At 39.1% G+C, this 13404-nt stretch overlaps 1 protein-coding gene across 1 annotated transcript in view; it reads right to left on the minus strand.

Moving 5' to 3' along the window:
- The window catches only part of COG6 (component of oligomeric golgi complex 6), a 75551-nt gene that overhangs the window by 14446 nt on the left and 47701 nt on the right, over positions 1-13404 (minus strand). Inside the window, exons 13-15 of the mRNA XM_075562892.1 lie at positions 13090-13207; positions 2320-2451; positions 1836-2003 (exon numbers count right to left, since the gene is read on the minus strand). Of these exons, the coding sequence (XP_075419007.1) occupies positions 1836-2003; positions 2320-2451; positions 13090-13207 (418 nt within the window). The remainder of the gene's footprint in view (positions 1-1835; positions 2004-2319; positions 2452-13089; positions 13208-13404) is intronic.

Here is a 13404-nt window from a genome sequence, read left to right on the forward strand (position 1 = left end):
GAGGAACTGTATTAAAGGGTCACGGTCAGGGCATTAGGAAGGTTGAGAACCATTGACAGAGTAATTTGGGAAGATGAGAATGAACCTGTCTGACCTCTTCTCTCTCTCAACTCAACAAATAAAATATGCCACATGGGAAAACCAACAGAAAATCCCATGGGCACCGAGAGAGAAAGATTTCCTGCAAACTCAGGTCTGTAAATTCCAGGGCAGAGTTGAAGCTCCAACAGAGCCTTGATGAGAGATTTCAGCTGGCAGATGTAAATGGAATACACTCATTTGCTTTGGGGAAGCCAGCGAATGGAGCAGAGGCTAGAGGAGTGCAGCCCAGGAGCAGTATGGCACCGACAAAATATACAACTTTCCTCTAGTTCTTTTACTGCTTCCTCCCCTCCACTATCATGACCCCAGTTCTACCTTACAAATCCGGCTAGGAGGATCATGTGCACTGGCACAAATATGACCTCTCAATACATGGAACCCAGGGCAGATAAACCCCTCAGGAACAATAATGGCAGCAGTGGCATCATGAGGTAGAGGGAAGGTAGGGGGAACGGGGTAACCGACTGAAATAATCAACTGTAGCCTCCCACCCCATAAATAATTTCACTGCCAAAGTATTCATAGACTGGTGATAATACAGCAGACACACTGATTTGCTTCTTTAAAAACTTCACATCTACCATTATGAATCAATCCTTCCAAATGGAAGCAAGGATTTAGTAGATGTTAGAAATGCCTTTCTTTGAGCCTTCGTGCCGACTCTTCAATGATGCCACTTCGTTTAAAGGACTCGAGTGATTGGCTTAATAAGCTGTAATGTTTTGCCTAACACTGTTGACACGTAGATAAAAATATATCTGTCCTAGGTAACACCTTCTGTCCTAGCTGCACAGCTTGAGAAAGACAGCATATTATTCCAGTGTGAGGACTGAAATCTGCATACAGAATAGCTACTCAAATTCATCAGAAAAGCTTCATACTACCATTACATACAATGGCCTGAATCAAATATCATTTTAAAAAATAAATCATTTTATTGGGGGCATATATATATGTATATATATATATAACAAACCATACATCTGTTATGTCAAGGGAACATATAAGTTATTAGCATCAACAATTTTTCAGCATTATCTTTCTTCCTAAGCCCTTTGATATCAGCGCCTCTACTTTTCCCCTCCCTTTCCCACCCTGCCATCCCCGTGAACCTTTAATATATTATGCATTGTTATTATTATTTATACATATCCTAAACCACCCATTCTGTCCCTTCACCCACTGTCCGGGTACTCTTCCCCTGAAGGGGGTTATTTTGCCATCATTGCTCTCCCATCCCCCATCCTCTCCCTTCCCTTCCCCTATCCTCCTGGAACCGTTGCTCCCATTCCTGTTCCTGAGGGGTTTGTCTTTCCTGACTTGCATATGTTGAAAGCTCCTGTCTATGCCACTGTCTGTACTCTGGTCCAGTGGATTGCGAGACTGGACTGAGAGCATGACAGTGGGGGAGGAAGGGCTGTGGAACTAGAGGGGTGCTGTGTGTTTCGTTGGTGCTAGCCTGCCCCCGATGCATTTCCTCCTCCTTGCAGAAAGCAAATATCTTAGTCATTATATTAGTACTCTGGCATCTCCAAAGCTCGAACAGAAATCCTGAATAGATAAACTGACAGACAGACAGATGTGTGTAAAACTAGCCTTCAATCAGACTACTTCAGGGATTTACAAGGAGAAGGCAATTTGAAATCAGGTTAAAATTCTTAGCTGAGAACTATCATGTAGAGGGGAAAAAACCATCTGCTCATAGTTAGTAGTTACTTTATAGCAACATTTACCTGAAACTGTAGCATTTCAAGACGCCTGTCGGTGAACTCAAACAAAGCTAATGTTGTCTTCATCATATACAGTGAATTGACCATGAACGTAGCCATGTCCGTTGTACTCAGGTTGCTGGCTGAAACAGTACACATCTGGAGGAGAGGATCCAAGACGCACGACAAAACCTATAGATGAACAACAACAACAAATTAATGTATCACTTATTTCCAAGTGAGTTTTAGGGCCCTGGGTTAATAGCACTTTAATGCCCAACTAGGAAGGTTAACAACTTTAAAGAGCAAGTAAGAAAAAGGTTAAATGGTACAACAACGCAATAGCTTTAAAAGTGGGCATCAATGAATACTACTACTTAACGTGAGTGATTTCACGTGTGAAGGAAAAATCCGCCTAGGAAGCGAGGGTAGTACAAAATGCCAGGAGAATGTGCATGAAATAGACACTAGAAGGGCAAGAACCACAGCTCCACGGTTTACAACAGACCTGCACAAAATCAGCTTGGCGAGCATCTAGCGGCACCACAGAAGAATCATGAGACGCCAAAACTTCACGCAGCAGCGTGAGTGTCTGATTTAGTGCGGAACTCGGTCCAAGGTCAGGTGGAGGGAGTTCGACCTAAAACAAAGATGATTTACCCATTGCTGATATTCACTTGAATATTCAAGATAATGATTAGTTCATGGCAAAGTAACACATATCAAAGACAAACATATTCGCTTACACATGAGAAAACCTACAATTTATCAAGTTTAATTTGAATTATACTCTCACAAAAAAGGTAGTCAAGGGGAAATTGGGGATCAGAATTAATGTACTATTCTATATTTTAAAATTCGAGTTTGATATGTTTTCATTATATAGCAGCATTATATCTTAATATATATTTTAAATTGATATACATATTTTTTTCTATTTGTTTTCGGCCCAAGTCATAAGAAAAAAGCAATTCATAGACCAACACTTGTCCCTCTGTGATATAACTAAGCAACACCAGCCACACACAGACTCATATGTGAAAGATTTTGGTGTCGTATTTCTCAGCAAGAGGTCTAACAATCTTCGTTTTTCGATAAAAGCGTCTCAGGCAATTCTCACTAGGATGGTCTGTGGGTCGCATATTTTGAAATTCACTTCACAGAGGCAGTATAGCAATACCATTAAAATACTAGGCTCTGGTGTTTAACAGAAGAGCACTACATTGGAAATGTACCATTTACTAGTTGTGTGTCTTAGGGAAGGTTACTGGAATTTTCAGAGCTTCAGTTAATTTCTGTGACAAACACAGATAAAATGGACGTTTTTAAGATTACACCAAGAAATAGAGAATTGTAAGTGACCTATGAGATAGAGATAGCAGATTACTAGCTCACCCCTGCAAGAAGAAGAAAAAACGCACTAACAAAAGCTTCAGTGCCAGATGGATTCACTGGTAACTTCTACAAAAATTTCAAAGGAGATTTCATATCAATCCTACATCAACTGTTGCACAAAATAGAAACGAGACAACACGTTTAAAGCCCATGGACTGCATTAGCTCAGGTCTCAGACTCACCATTCGTTCCCTCAGCGTCAGAAGAGCTGAAATGGTACAAACACGTAGTTTTCAAATTGAGCTTTCAGATGAAAACAAATTGTTCTCAGAAACAGTAGGAAGAGACCAAACATTTTCCCATATTAGAGTCAAGCAATACAATACCCAGAAAAGGACTCTCCGACAAGAGAAAATAGAAACAAGCAACTTGGCAAGTATGTAAACATACTACAGTGGTGGGAAAAAATGGGGAGGGGGTTGCACTAATCAAGAAAAAAAGTAAATGGCACACATATACAAAAAAAATCCAAAAATATAAGTTAAGTAACGAGACAGAAGAAAATTGCTTATACTTGATTTGTGCTCTAGAACAAGAGTCAGTAAACAACATGGGCGAAATCTAACCTGCCACCAGTTTCTGCAAATTAAATTTCACTGGAGCACAGCCACATGCATTCGCTTAGATATGGTTTTTCAAAGTCCTAGTAGTGCTGTTCCTAGTACTTGGTTACCGATAAGAAAATGAGCTGATCTAACCTGGCAGGCACTGTGCATCAGAAAGCTATGACAGACCATCCGCTCAGCCTTGGAAACCTTACAGGGCCCTGCAGGGCGGCCAACGGGGTGGCTTTCCTGGGTGCTTGTGCACTACAGTGAGAGTTAAGTAGCTGTGAGAGATGGGAGGACCCACCAAGAGTCTCTAACCCCTCACAGAACATTTGCTGATTCCTCCTACAGAACCCTGTGGGAAGAGTTCAAGGAGAAGAGCCCACAATAGCAAATCAAAAAAGACACCGAGACATCATGCCAAATCATGACACAGAATTAACTGAAGCACATTAACAGAGATGAGTAAGTGAGAGAATAACAAACTCACTAGGGTTAGCCAGTGTCCCTGAGGCAGAGAACTAACAAATGAAAGAGAAGATGTACTCAAAATATTATTCAAAATCATTTCACCAAAACAAAGAACTAAATCTATAAAACCATAGCACACACTGTATTATAGAAACTCTGATGCACAATACTCAAGATATATCAACCCACTCCAGCTATTTCATTTCAAGGATCCAGAAGGATTTTTCTGACATCCTGTAGAAAAAACAAATTAAATACAGGACAGGGGCAGAGTAAACCATCAACAACTGTTAATTCAAGGTGGCAGGATGTGAATTGTCTTCTCTATGAATTTTTGTTTTAAAATTAGGTATGTATTTAATGCAAATATATTTAGTTTTAATACTTAATTAACTGTGCACATATTATGTACACATGTATACAGACATGATATAAAAACAAGACTATCTAAAATCATTCCCTGTAATCTTTTAAGTATGGATCAGAAAGACTCGACAACACTCTTAACAACAGCTTTACTACAGGAAAAGGCAGTATCACACACCAGAACAAACGTGTGTGGTGTGTGTGTGTGTGTGTGTGTGTGTGTGTGTGTGTTTCTCACTCTCTTATTAATATCAAAGAATAACAGCCAGGAGTTTGCTCTAAAGACGTTAGGTGAGAAACTCTAGTGTGAAATATATATGAACTGAAATGGATTCCTTATATTCAACATGTAATTTCAATTATAAACTAAATATCTTGTAAAAAAATCAAAAAGAGCTTTAAAGACTTTATAGAAATCCTTTAAATATTTTATAAGCTTTAATCTTTGTAGGAAATTCAAATTAATTTCTACTCCACTCTCTTAGAATCAGTTAGTACCAATGAGTTACAAATGCACCATAGATGTTTCCGTAGAAACAAGTATTAGTAATATCACTGTTGTCTGAGACAGAACTTGAGCTAATGACTGAAATCTTACAAATATAAAAAAGTTGAACTTTTGCCCTAGAAATAAACAGCTCCTTCTTTCTTGTGTTGTTCTCTGTTTTAACCTGTCCCATATTTCTTCCACAATCCTTAAACCCTACGCTATCTTCACTTGGGGCACAGCGTAGTCTATCACACACGCTGCAATGCTGAGTATCTCAAGTGAGGGCGTGGAAATAGCTGTTCAAGCAGGTAAGCTCTGTTCTACGCATATATATTATTACCAGAAATCTTATGACATACGCATGTCCCTAACGGCAAGCATGTTAGAGTAAGTCAATAGGCCCATATAACCGGTGCTCTCTACTGTGGTAGGTATTTCCTTTCAACTTGAAGATATATAGAAGTTCATGGGTGGAATTCAATCTGTTAATCAGGGCAAGTCTGATGGGTGTTGCCTTCTCCTAAGTAAGGCCCGAGAACCTCCCTCTTTCTCTGCCTTGACCTTCCTGCTTGCTGGTCACCCTGAGAGCTGCCGGAGCCCCGCGATGTTTCCATTAACACTGAATCCACATGGCTTTGGACCCACTGGCCTGGGGTCTTCCTGCTTTCTGCATCACTGCATGTGGCTGCGTGAGTCTGAAGGAGGACTTACGGACTAGTATTGGATTTATGAACTTGAATTCGACTGGACTGGGATGATTTCTTGAAATTGAATTACTTCTTGATACAAAGCTCCCTTATACATACATACGTAAATGTCACTGGATTTGTTTCTCTAGTCAACCTGGCCTAAAACATCCACCTATTCCTCACTTATGAATTATCACATTATCCAAAATTGGGCATTATCACAATAGGAAAACGTCTACTACCCAATTACTTTGCATCTTAGCAACAAAGTATGTCTGGCAGTGACAAGCACTGCGGTGCATAGCGAGAACCACGCTGGCCATGGCGGCTAAGGTTGTGTCAACTCGACGCTTAGTGGTTGGGCACTTTATGAATTAGTGGACTTTGGTAGTTATGTAATTATATAATTACATTCCATTTTGTGATCTGATGTGGTCATCCTCGATTTTCACACAATGCTGATTTCTGAATAATGACCTGACTGCTGGGACCTGCCCATGCTGGTAGATGAGAAGTAGGTGGAGTATACTTCCTTAGAAGCAATAAGGTACCTTTGATTTTAATGCCCAAAGACCATATTGTTAAAGTACTGAAAACATCTAGTAGGCTCCAATTTCAGGAATATATGTTATTTACCACTCTTTCACAGTGCTTTTTTATAATGGGCATGTAATTAATGAAAAAACCGTATTGACTCTGAACACGAACAGTGGGCATGCCAGTTATAAATGCTTTAATAATTAAACTGTTAAAATGAAGGGATCCTGGAAGTGCAGTGCGTTAAGTGTGGGGCTACTAACAGCAAGGTCAGTGGTTCCCACCCATGAGCCACTCTGTGGGAGAAAGACGAGGCAGGCTGTCTGCAGCTATAAAGATTCACAATCTTGAAACTTTCAGGAGCAGTTCTGCTGTCTAATAGGTTTCTGTAAAGGAGTGTGTGTGTGTGTGTGTGTGTGTGTGTGTGTGTGTGTAAGAGAGAGTGTGTTGGGAGGAAGGGGGTGTGTTAAGACATAAACATGTATAGTAATATAACCAGTTGCCGTCGAGTTGAATCTAACTCATGGCACAGGCAGAAGTGCAGTGGCCTGTATGCTTTCCCATAATTGATTCTGGGCTCCTTTTAATTTTAGTTGCCAACTGAGCTCTGAATCCTTTCCCAGCCCAGGGCTCCATACAACAACATACTATATCTAACAATCTACCTAACTGCACTAAACAACACCTTGCTTCTTAGTAAGCCATTGGAGAAGGGTCAGGGCGTACTTTGGCATTATTAGTACTATATGGAAAATGAACCAAATAATCCATATAAAAATAATGGCTTCTTCGTGGAGGAAAAATATTTATGTGCATAATATTAAATACATCTTTATTTTAAAATATGAGAAAAGGAAGAAAAGTAATTTTTCAATGTAGGTTATAAAACAGTATACACAATATGTGCATGTGTCTTTGTATACATGCAATTTTTAAAAGATGTTACCTCTGAGTAATTATTTTTAACCTTTCCTTATATGAAAAACAAATATTTTATAATCTATAAAGAAAAATCTAAATACATTTAATGGCAGCGTTCCACTGAAAGGATGATACCAGGCGATCCCCATTAAGAGGGACAACAGCTTGCCGAGTGCTCTGCTTCGACAAAGGCTGGTTGAGGTGAGAGTCTCGCCATGAGTTTCATCGCTACCCTAAATTACGTTTGACTGATATAGAGTGCTATTTGAATATGAATTTGTTAAAAGTTACATTTCACCGAGTAGGCAATGTACAGACCTTACAGAATATAAGGTGGTCCGGTGCTGCTAATAACTTTCCTTCAGACAGCCCTGCATAAAGCCCTAGAAGCACTCCGGATCCCAATATCTGAAACTAAGACCAGGTCTACTCCACATTGAAATAAAGCCCCCTACCTTTCACAGTCTTTTGTCATATTAAAATTTTATAGCTCATCTTAAGTTCTTGTGACTTATATCCTTTGAACCTTCCAAACCAGTGGTTCTATACCTTGTGGATGATGAGGGGGAAGATGTGCACACATGCTTATAAATTTGACAGAAGCTACTGTATACAAAAAATGATATAGGCAACTTTAGATTAATAGATGCCTACGATGTAATTTCAAACAAGGGTAAAATTACATTTATTATACTCTATGATTTTAAAAGGACAGAAATTAGTGTTTTATACACACACACACACATATAAAATCAATATTGTTACTATATTCTAATATCTGTTAAGGAGCCCCGGTGGCATCGTGGTCATGCTGTAGGTGCTAACCCAAAGGTCCGCAGTGTGAAACCACCAGCTGCAACATGGGAGAAGGACGGGCTTTCTACTCCCATCGAGTTCCAGTCTTGGAAACTCACAGGGACAGTCAGTTCTACTCTGTCCTATTAGCGCTGCAGTAAGTCAGAATTGACTTGATGGCAGGAAGTTTGGTTGCCTTTTTAAAAAAATTTATCTATTTATCCAGTTATTTATTTAGAGACTAAAGAGTCCTGGTGGTGCTATCAGTTAAGAGACTATCCACAAGGACTACTGTCCACGGGTTGACGGTTCAAACCCACCAAGTGCTCCATGAGAGAAAGACAGGGCTATCTGCTCCTGTAAAGATTCATGAACTCAGAAACTCTATGTACTAGGATCTCTAGCAGTGGGGTTTGTTTTCGTTTTTAACAGCCATCCAGATGATGCCCTCACTGCTGCAAACCATGCGACACTTTTAGTGAAAGAATTCTAAGCAGTAAGCATATCCAGGGAATTTAGATCACAATTTAATTAGTGGGCATTTTTAGGTGTTTTTTTGTTTTTATTGTTGTTTCTTACATTGCTGTGCATAGTTGTCACATTTCAAAGTATTGGGCAAATCAATTCTATTTATGGTGAATATATATGAGGCTTATATATATCATATCAAATCCATTTAAATGAGAACTGAAGAGAGACTACAGTGAGGAGAATTTTATAACAAGCCTGTCGAGCTTACACAGAGATGGCATTATATCTTTTGCAGTATAGTCATATTGTTTTTATACTTTGCTCGATTCGCAGTTATGAATATTTCAGGAGTGTCTGATGAGGAAGGCAGTACACACACTTGAATACTAAAGTACTTAAAACTGCTTTGTTAGGAAAAAGGTCCATCTTCAACAAAATAATGTCCTTGAATTTTCCTTTTTTAAAAATATGAGATATAGAATTAACTGCCAGATATTTCTTTTAAAAAGCATAATACAGGACATATAAAGAAGAGTTAATCTCTGGCTGTATCTTTATTTTAGAAGCTATTCTTCCTAACAATTTTACTATCCACTTAAAATTCAATTAACAAAAATGTTCCCTGGGTGCTTTGCTAACGAAGGGCATACTGATTTAAGTGTTTTCTGCATAAAGCAAGCAGCTCTTTAGAAATAAAACTGCTCACAAGATAGAAACACACAGACCTTTAGAATCTGAGGAAAGAAGGGTAACCCTAGAAACTGATGCGGCTACATGAGCGACCCCATATGAGCTACATGGTCCTTAAGCCTGCCCATGGCTACCAAGGGGAAAGGCCAGGGCACAGTGACCAATGGTAACAATGCCAAAGCACAACAGCTAGTGACCTCAACAAATCAAGAGGGGTCCCACTCGCTACTACAAGCTTGAGCATTAACTGGTTCCGACTAAGTGCCCAGTTCAAATTACACCTGCTTTCTTTCCTGTTTTCAACCTGTTCTGTTCAAGGTCTTATGTGAAAGATGCCAGGGCTACACCTCACATTTACGAAAATTTCCCCCAGTCTTCCGACTTTCACTCTCATGTTTACAGAGGAAATGGGAGAGGTAGAGACTTAGTCATTGAAGAAAATACAGCAGATATGGATGATCATTTGGAAAAAATAAATAAGATCCTTATTTCTGAACATGGACAAAAACAAATTTAGGCGGGTAAAAATGAAATATGAAAAAGTTGTTGCCTTTTAAATTAATTGATTTATTTTAAGAATAAGCGTCCTAGTTGCGCTGTCAATTAAGACAAACTGGCTAACTGCATTTTTATTGGTCCGACAGCTTGTCAGTTGAGTCACTTGAATTTTTGAAGCAGACAATAATTCATAAATAGGAAGAAAGAACATTTCTGGGATAAATTGGAAAATGGAAAATCAACCGGCAATTTGTTGAACAACTCAGCAAAACTGACAAACTTTTATCAAGTTTAAACATGGATAAAGGGGAGAAAACTTAAAATTATTGTCAGAAATGAGAAGCGTTCAACACAAATAAGCGATTAAAACCTTGCAGAGACTAGTGTAGACAAACCTCCCCGAAAGCAATCATCTCACACGGCCCGTGACTCGACCCTGACTGATGGGCACCCGGCAGCACAGTAGAAGTGGCCAGTGTTTGTCTGAGGCTGTCAATCTTTAGGAGAACAGACAGCCTCACTCATCATCGCTCAGGGAGGGCCTGGTGGTTTTGAACTGCTGGCCATGCCGTCAGAAGTCCAGTACTGAACACGCTACACCACCACAGGGCTCCTGCCACATAATCTTTGTACCTGAACACATGAATGAGTTTTAAGAGAATAAAAATGACAAATACAATTCAAAAAAGGAAACTGGTTTATTGTTCTCTGTGCAGCTTCAGGCAGCAGACTTCCCGATGCACTTTTACACGCTACTTTTATATTGAGTTTTTATTCTGTGGACATGTACTGCGCTCACTACATGACTGAAACGGTCCTCACTGGTCCAAACTTGATCTCCGTATTTTACGAGCTCTCTCGGTGTAGCATGTGTCTGTATTAACCGTGCCCTACTCCTCCCTGGAATGTTATTTTCTCCTAACGTATCTAACAAAACTCTCTGCTCCCTTCTGTCCTACCTCCTTAGCCATTCCTTGTCAGTATCCTACAGGAGTTTCATTTCTCTTCTGTAATGCCAGTGCTTCCCAAAACTCTTATAAAATATGTTGAAAACACAATCCTTGGTGACTTATCCACATACATGGATTCTACTATCTTTAAAAATATTTATATACATACACATACACACACATATATATACATACACATACATATATATATATAACATTGTGTATAGCTTGCTATCACATAAGATAAATTCTAAATGATCTTTCATAGGTACCTCATACCCAACTTGTCTAAAACTAATACCATAATCTTTATCCACAGATGTTATCCTTCTGTCTTCTAGATAATTATTGTGAGCAGCACCAAGGATTCCCAGGATGGTAACAGAAATCTACCCTAGACCCTTCCCGCTCACCCATCTCCAGTCAATCACCAAGTCCTGAGGGTTCCAGCTCAGTGACTTTTTTCATGAGTAGAAAATGTGTTTGTTTTCTGTAGCTTTTATTTTAGCATATTCTATTTGCATCAATGACTTAGAATGGCCTCTGCATATTCGCTTCTTCACCTATCTAAATCCATAAGCCTATTATCTCCCACTTTAAAAAGAATAGATTACTAAGAGAACTTGTCTGCAACCATCCACTGATGACAGACACGTTTGGAACAGACCCATGCATATACTCCAGAGATATAGATATGCAAACTAGAAACCTAGTACAAAAACTCAAACTCACTAACGAACTGTCAATGCCAACTCATCGCGAGCCTGTAGGACAGGGTAGAACGGTTCCTGAGTGTTTTCAAGACGGTAACTCTTTACAGAAGTAGGAAGCCTCATCTTTCTCCTGTGGAGTGGGGCTAGTGCTTTTGAAATGCCCAACTTTCGGTTAGTAGCCCAATTCGTAGCCACTCTGCCATCATGAGTGCCTTAAAACCCTGTGAGATAGTTAAGGTTTATCATGCCAACCTGGCCACTAAACACATGTGGGGTTAATTGAAGAGTGGAGGACTAAATGGCTCGGTGAGCATCCCCTTTCTAGTTCTCAGGTCTATTGCTCTCTGATGGTTGGGCCAGGGTGCAGCTGCCTTGGTCAGTTCCCTGCTTCAGCTGGCAAGGCTCACTTCCTGCGAGAAATCCCTGAAGAGAAGCCACATGGACCTACCCTGATGCAGCCCTGGAAGCTGGGGCAGGCCTGTGTAGACCCCTGCCAGCGCTGAGATCCTTACACACTCACTGATCCGGATTTCCTCTTGCAGTCGGCGTCACCGTGTGTGTTTTCTGAGATTGAGGAGGACTTTGTGGATCAGTGTCGGACTTATGGGCTTGGACAGCACTGGATTGGGATGCTTTCTTAATGTATACTCACCCTTTATATAAAACTTTATCTTATATACATATGAGTTTCTGTGGATTTGTTTCTACCCAGACTAACACACCCTAGTAGCAATACTTTTTTACTTGCCTTCATATATACCCAATTATAAATAATCTTTAGTACACCCCTGTGCAAACAGAAATATATTTAAAAAGAACAATATATAAGCAGATTCTATAGTTTTACAAACACAAGATTGTAACTTCTTAAGAATCTGAGTTATGCATGAAAGTCTGGAAGTAAAATTTTATTAAAGGTTCTCCAAGTTTAGGAAAGTAAAGATTTGCCAGGCACTCTAAATTGAATTGCTTTTGTTTTATATTACATTACAAAATTTCTAATATAGCCAGACTATTAGCTAGACTGATTTTTTAAAAGCTATCCATATACTATATCCTTCGAAGTCTGAATCTTCAGTAAAAGTAAAAATAAAGAAGGACTTGATCACTATTAACCTCTTCCTTGAGGTCGAGACTCACAGGACTACTCTAGGTTTCTGATGCTGCCTGGGTGTGTGTGTGTGGGGGGGGGGGTGTCCAGTGCTTTTTTTTTTAAAACATTTTATTAGGGGCTCATAACAACTCTTATCACAATCCATACATATACATACATCAATTGCATAAAGCACATATGTACATTCAGTACTTTTGATCTGTTCTAATAATTAATTACAGTATGTGAGTCAGAAAAGTACAAGTTTGATAAAGACAAAAGCTGGGATATTAAAGGGTAAAAATATGAGATGCTTAAAAAAAATATCTCGTGGGAACTCCAGTTTTCCAATCTAGCTATCATCTGAGTTGTCATGTAAATATAGGACGTTTGCCTTAGTTACACATTTTTGGTCATAGCAAATGACAGAGAATTACAGATTGAGGAATCTGCCTCCAATTATGACTCAATGTTCTACTATTCTAGGAACACAGACTACAATGAATTCCGTTATTCAGAGGAAGGAACTCAAAAGAGCATTGTATCAAATGGGGGAAAAAATCATCACCGATGAAAAAACACAGAAACAACATCTTTAAATGTGAATGAGTCCCATTCGCACAGTGGAAAAATTACATTTTTAAAACATACCTTGTCCATTAACTTGCTTGCATGAAGACTCAAGCTATTGAAGAATATTTTTTTGCTTAGCAAATGCATTTCTTCAATGGTAGTCAGCAAGGTGGCTGCACTGTTACCAACAATGCCACTGAAAGCAAAAATAGTCCGAAGTGAAAAAAGGCTGAAACAATGCAATTCTTTGAGTAAAATGCTTAAAAAAACAAACAAACAAAAATAACCACAAAGACTTGGTGAAGAATACAATCTATAAATTGAAAACAATTATTGTTCATACAAAAATCTGGTGGTTTTTCTTTTGAGTTAGGTGATAAAACAAATGAAACC

Source organism: Tenrec ecaudatus, chromosome 11, assembly GCF_050624435.1.
Source record: "Tenrec ecaudatus isolate mTenEca1 chromosome 11, mTenEca1.hap1, whole genome shotgun sequence".
In the NCBI taxonomy this organism is placed as follows: Eukaryota; Metazoa; Chordata; class Mammalia; order Afrosoricida; family Tenrecidae; genus Tenrec; species Tenrec ecaudatus.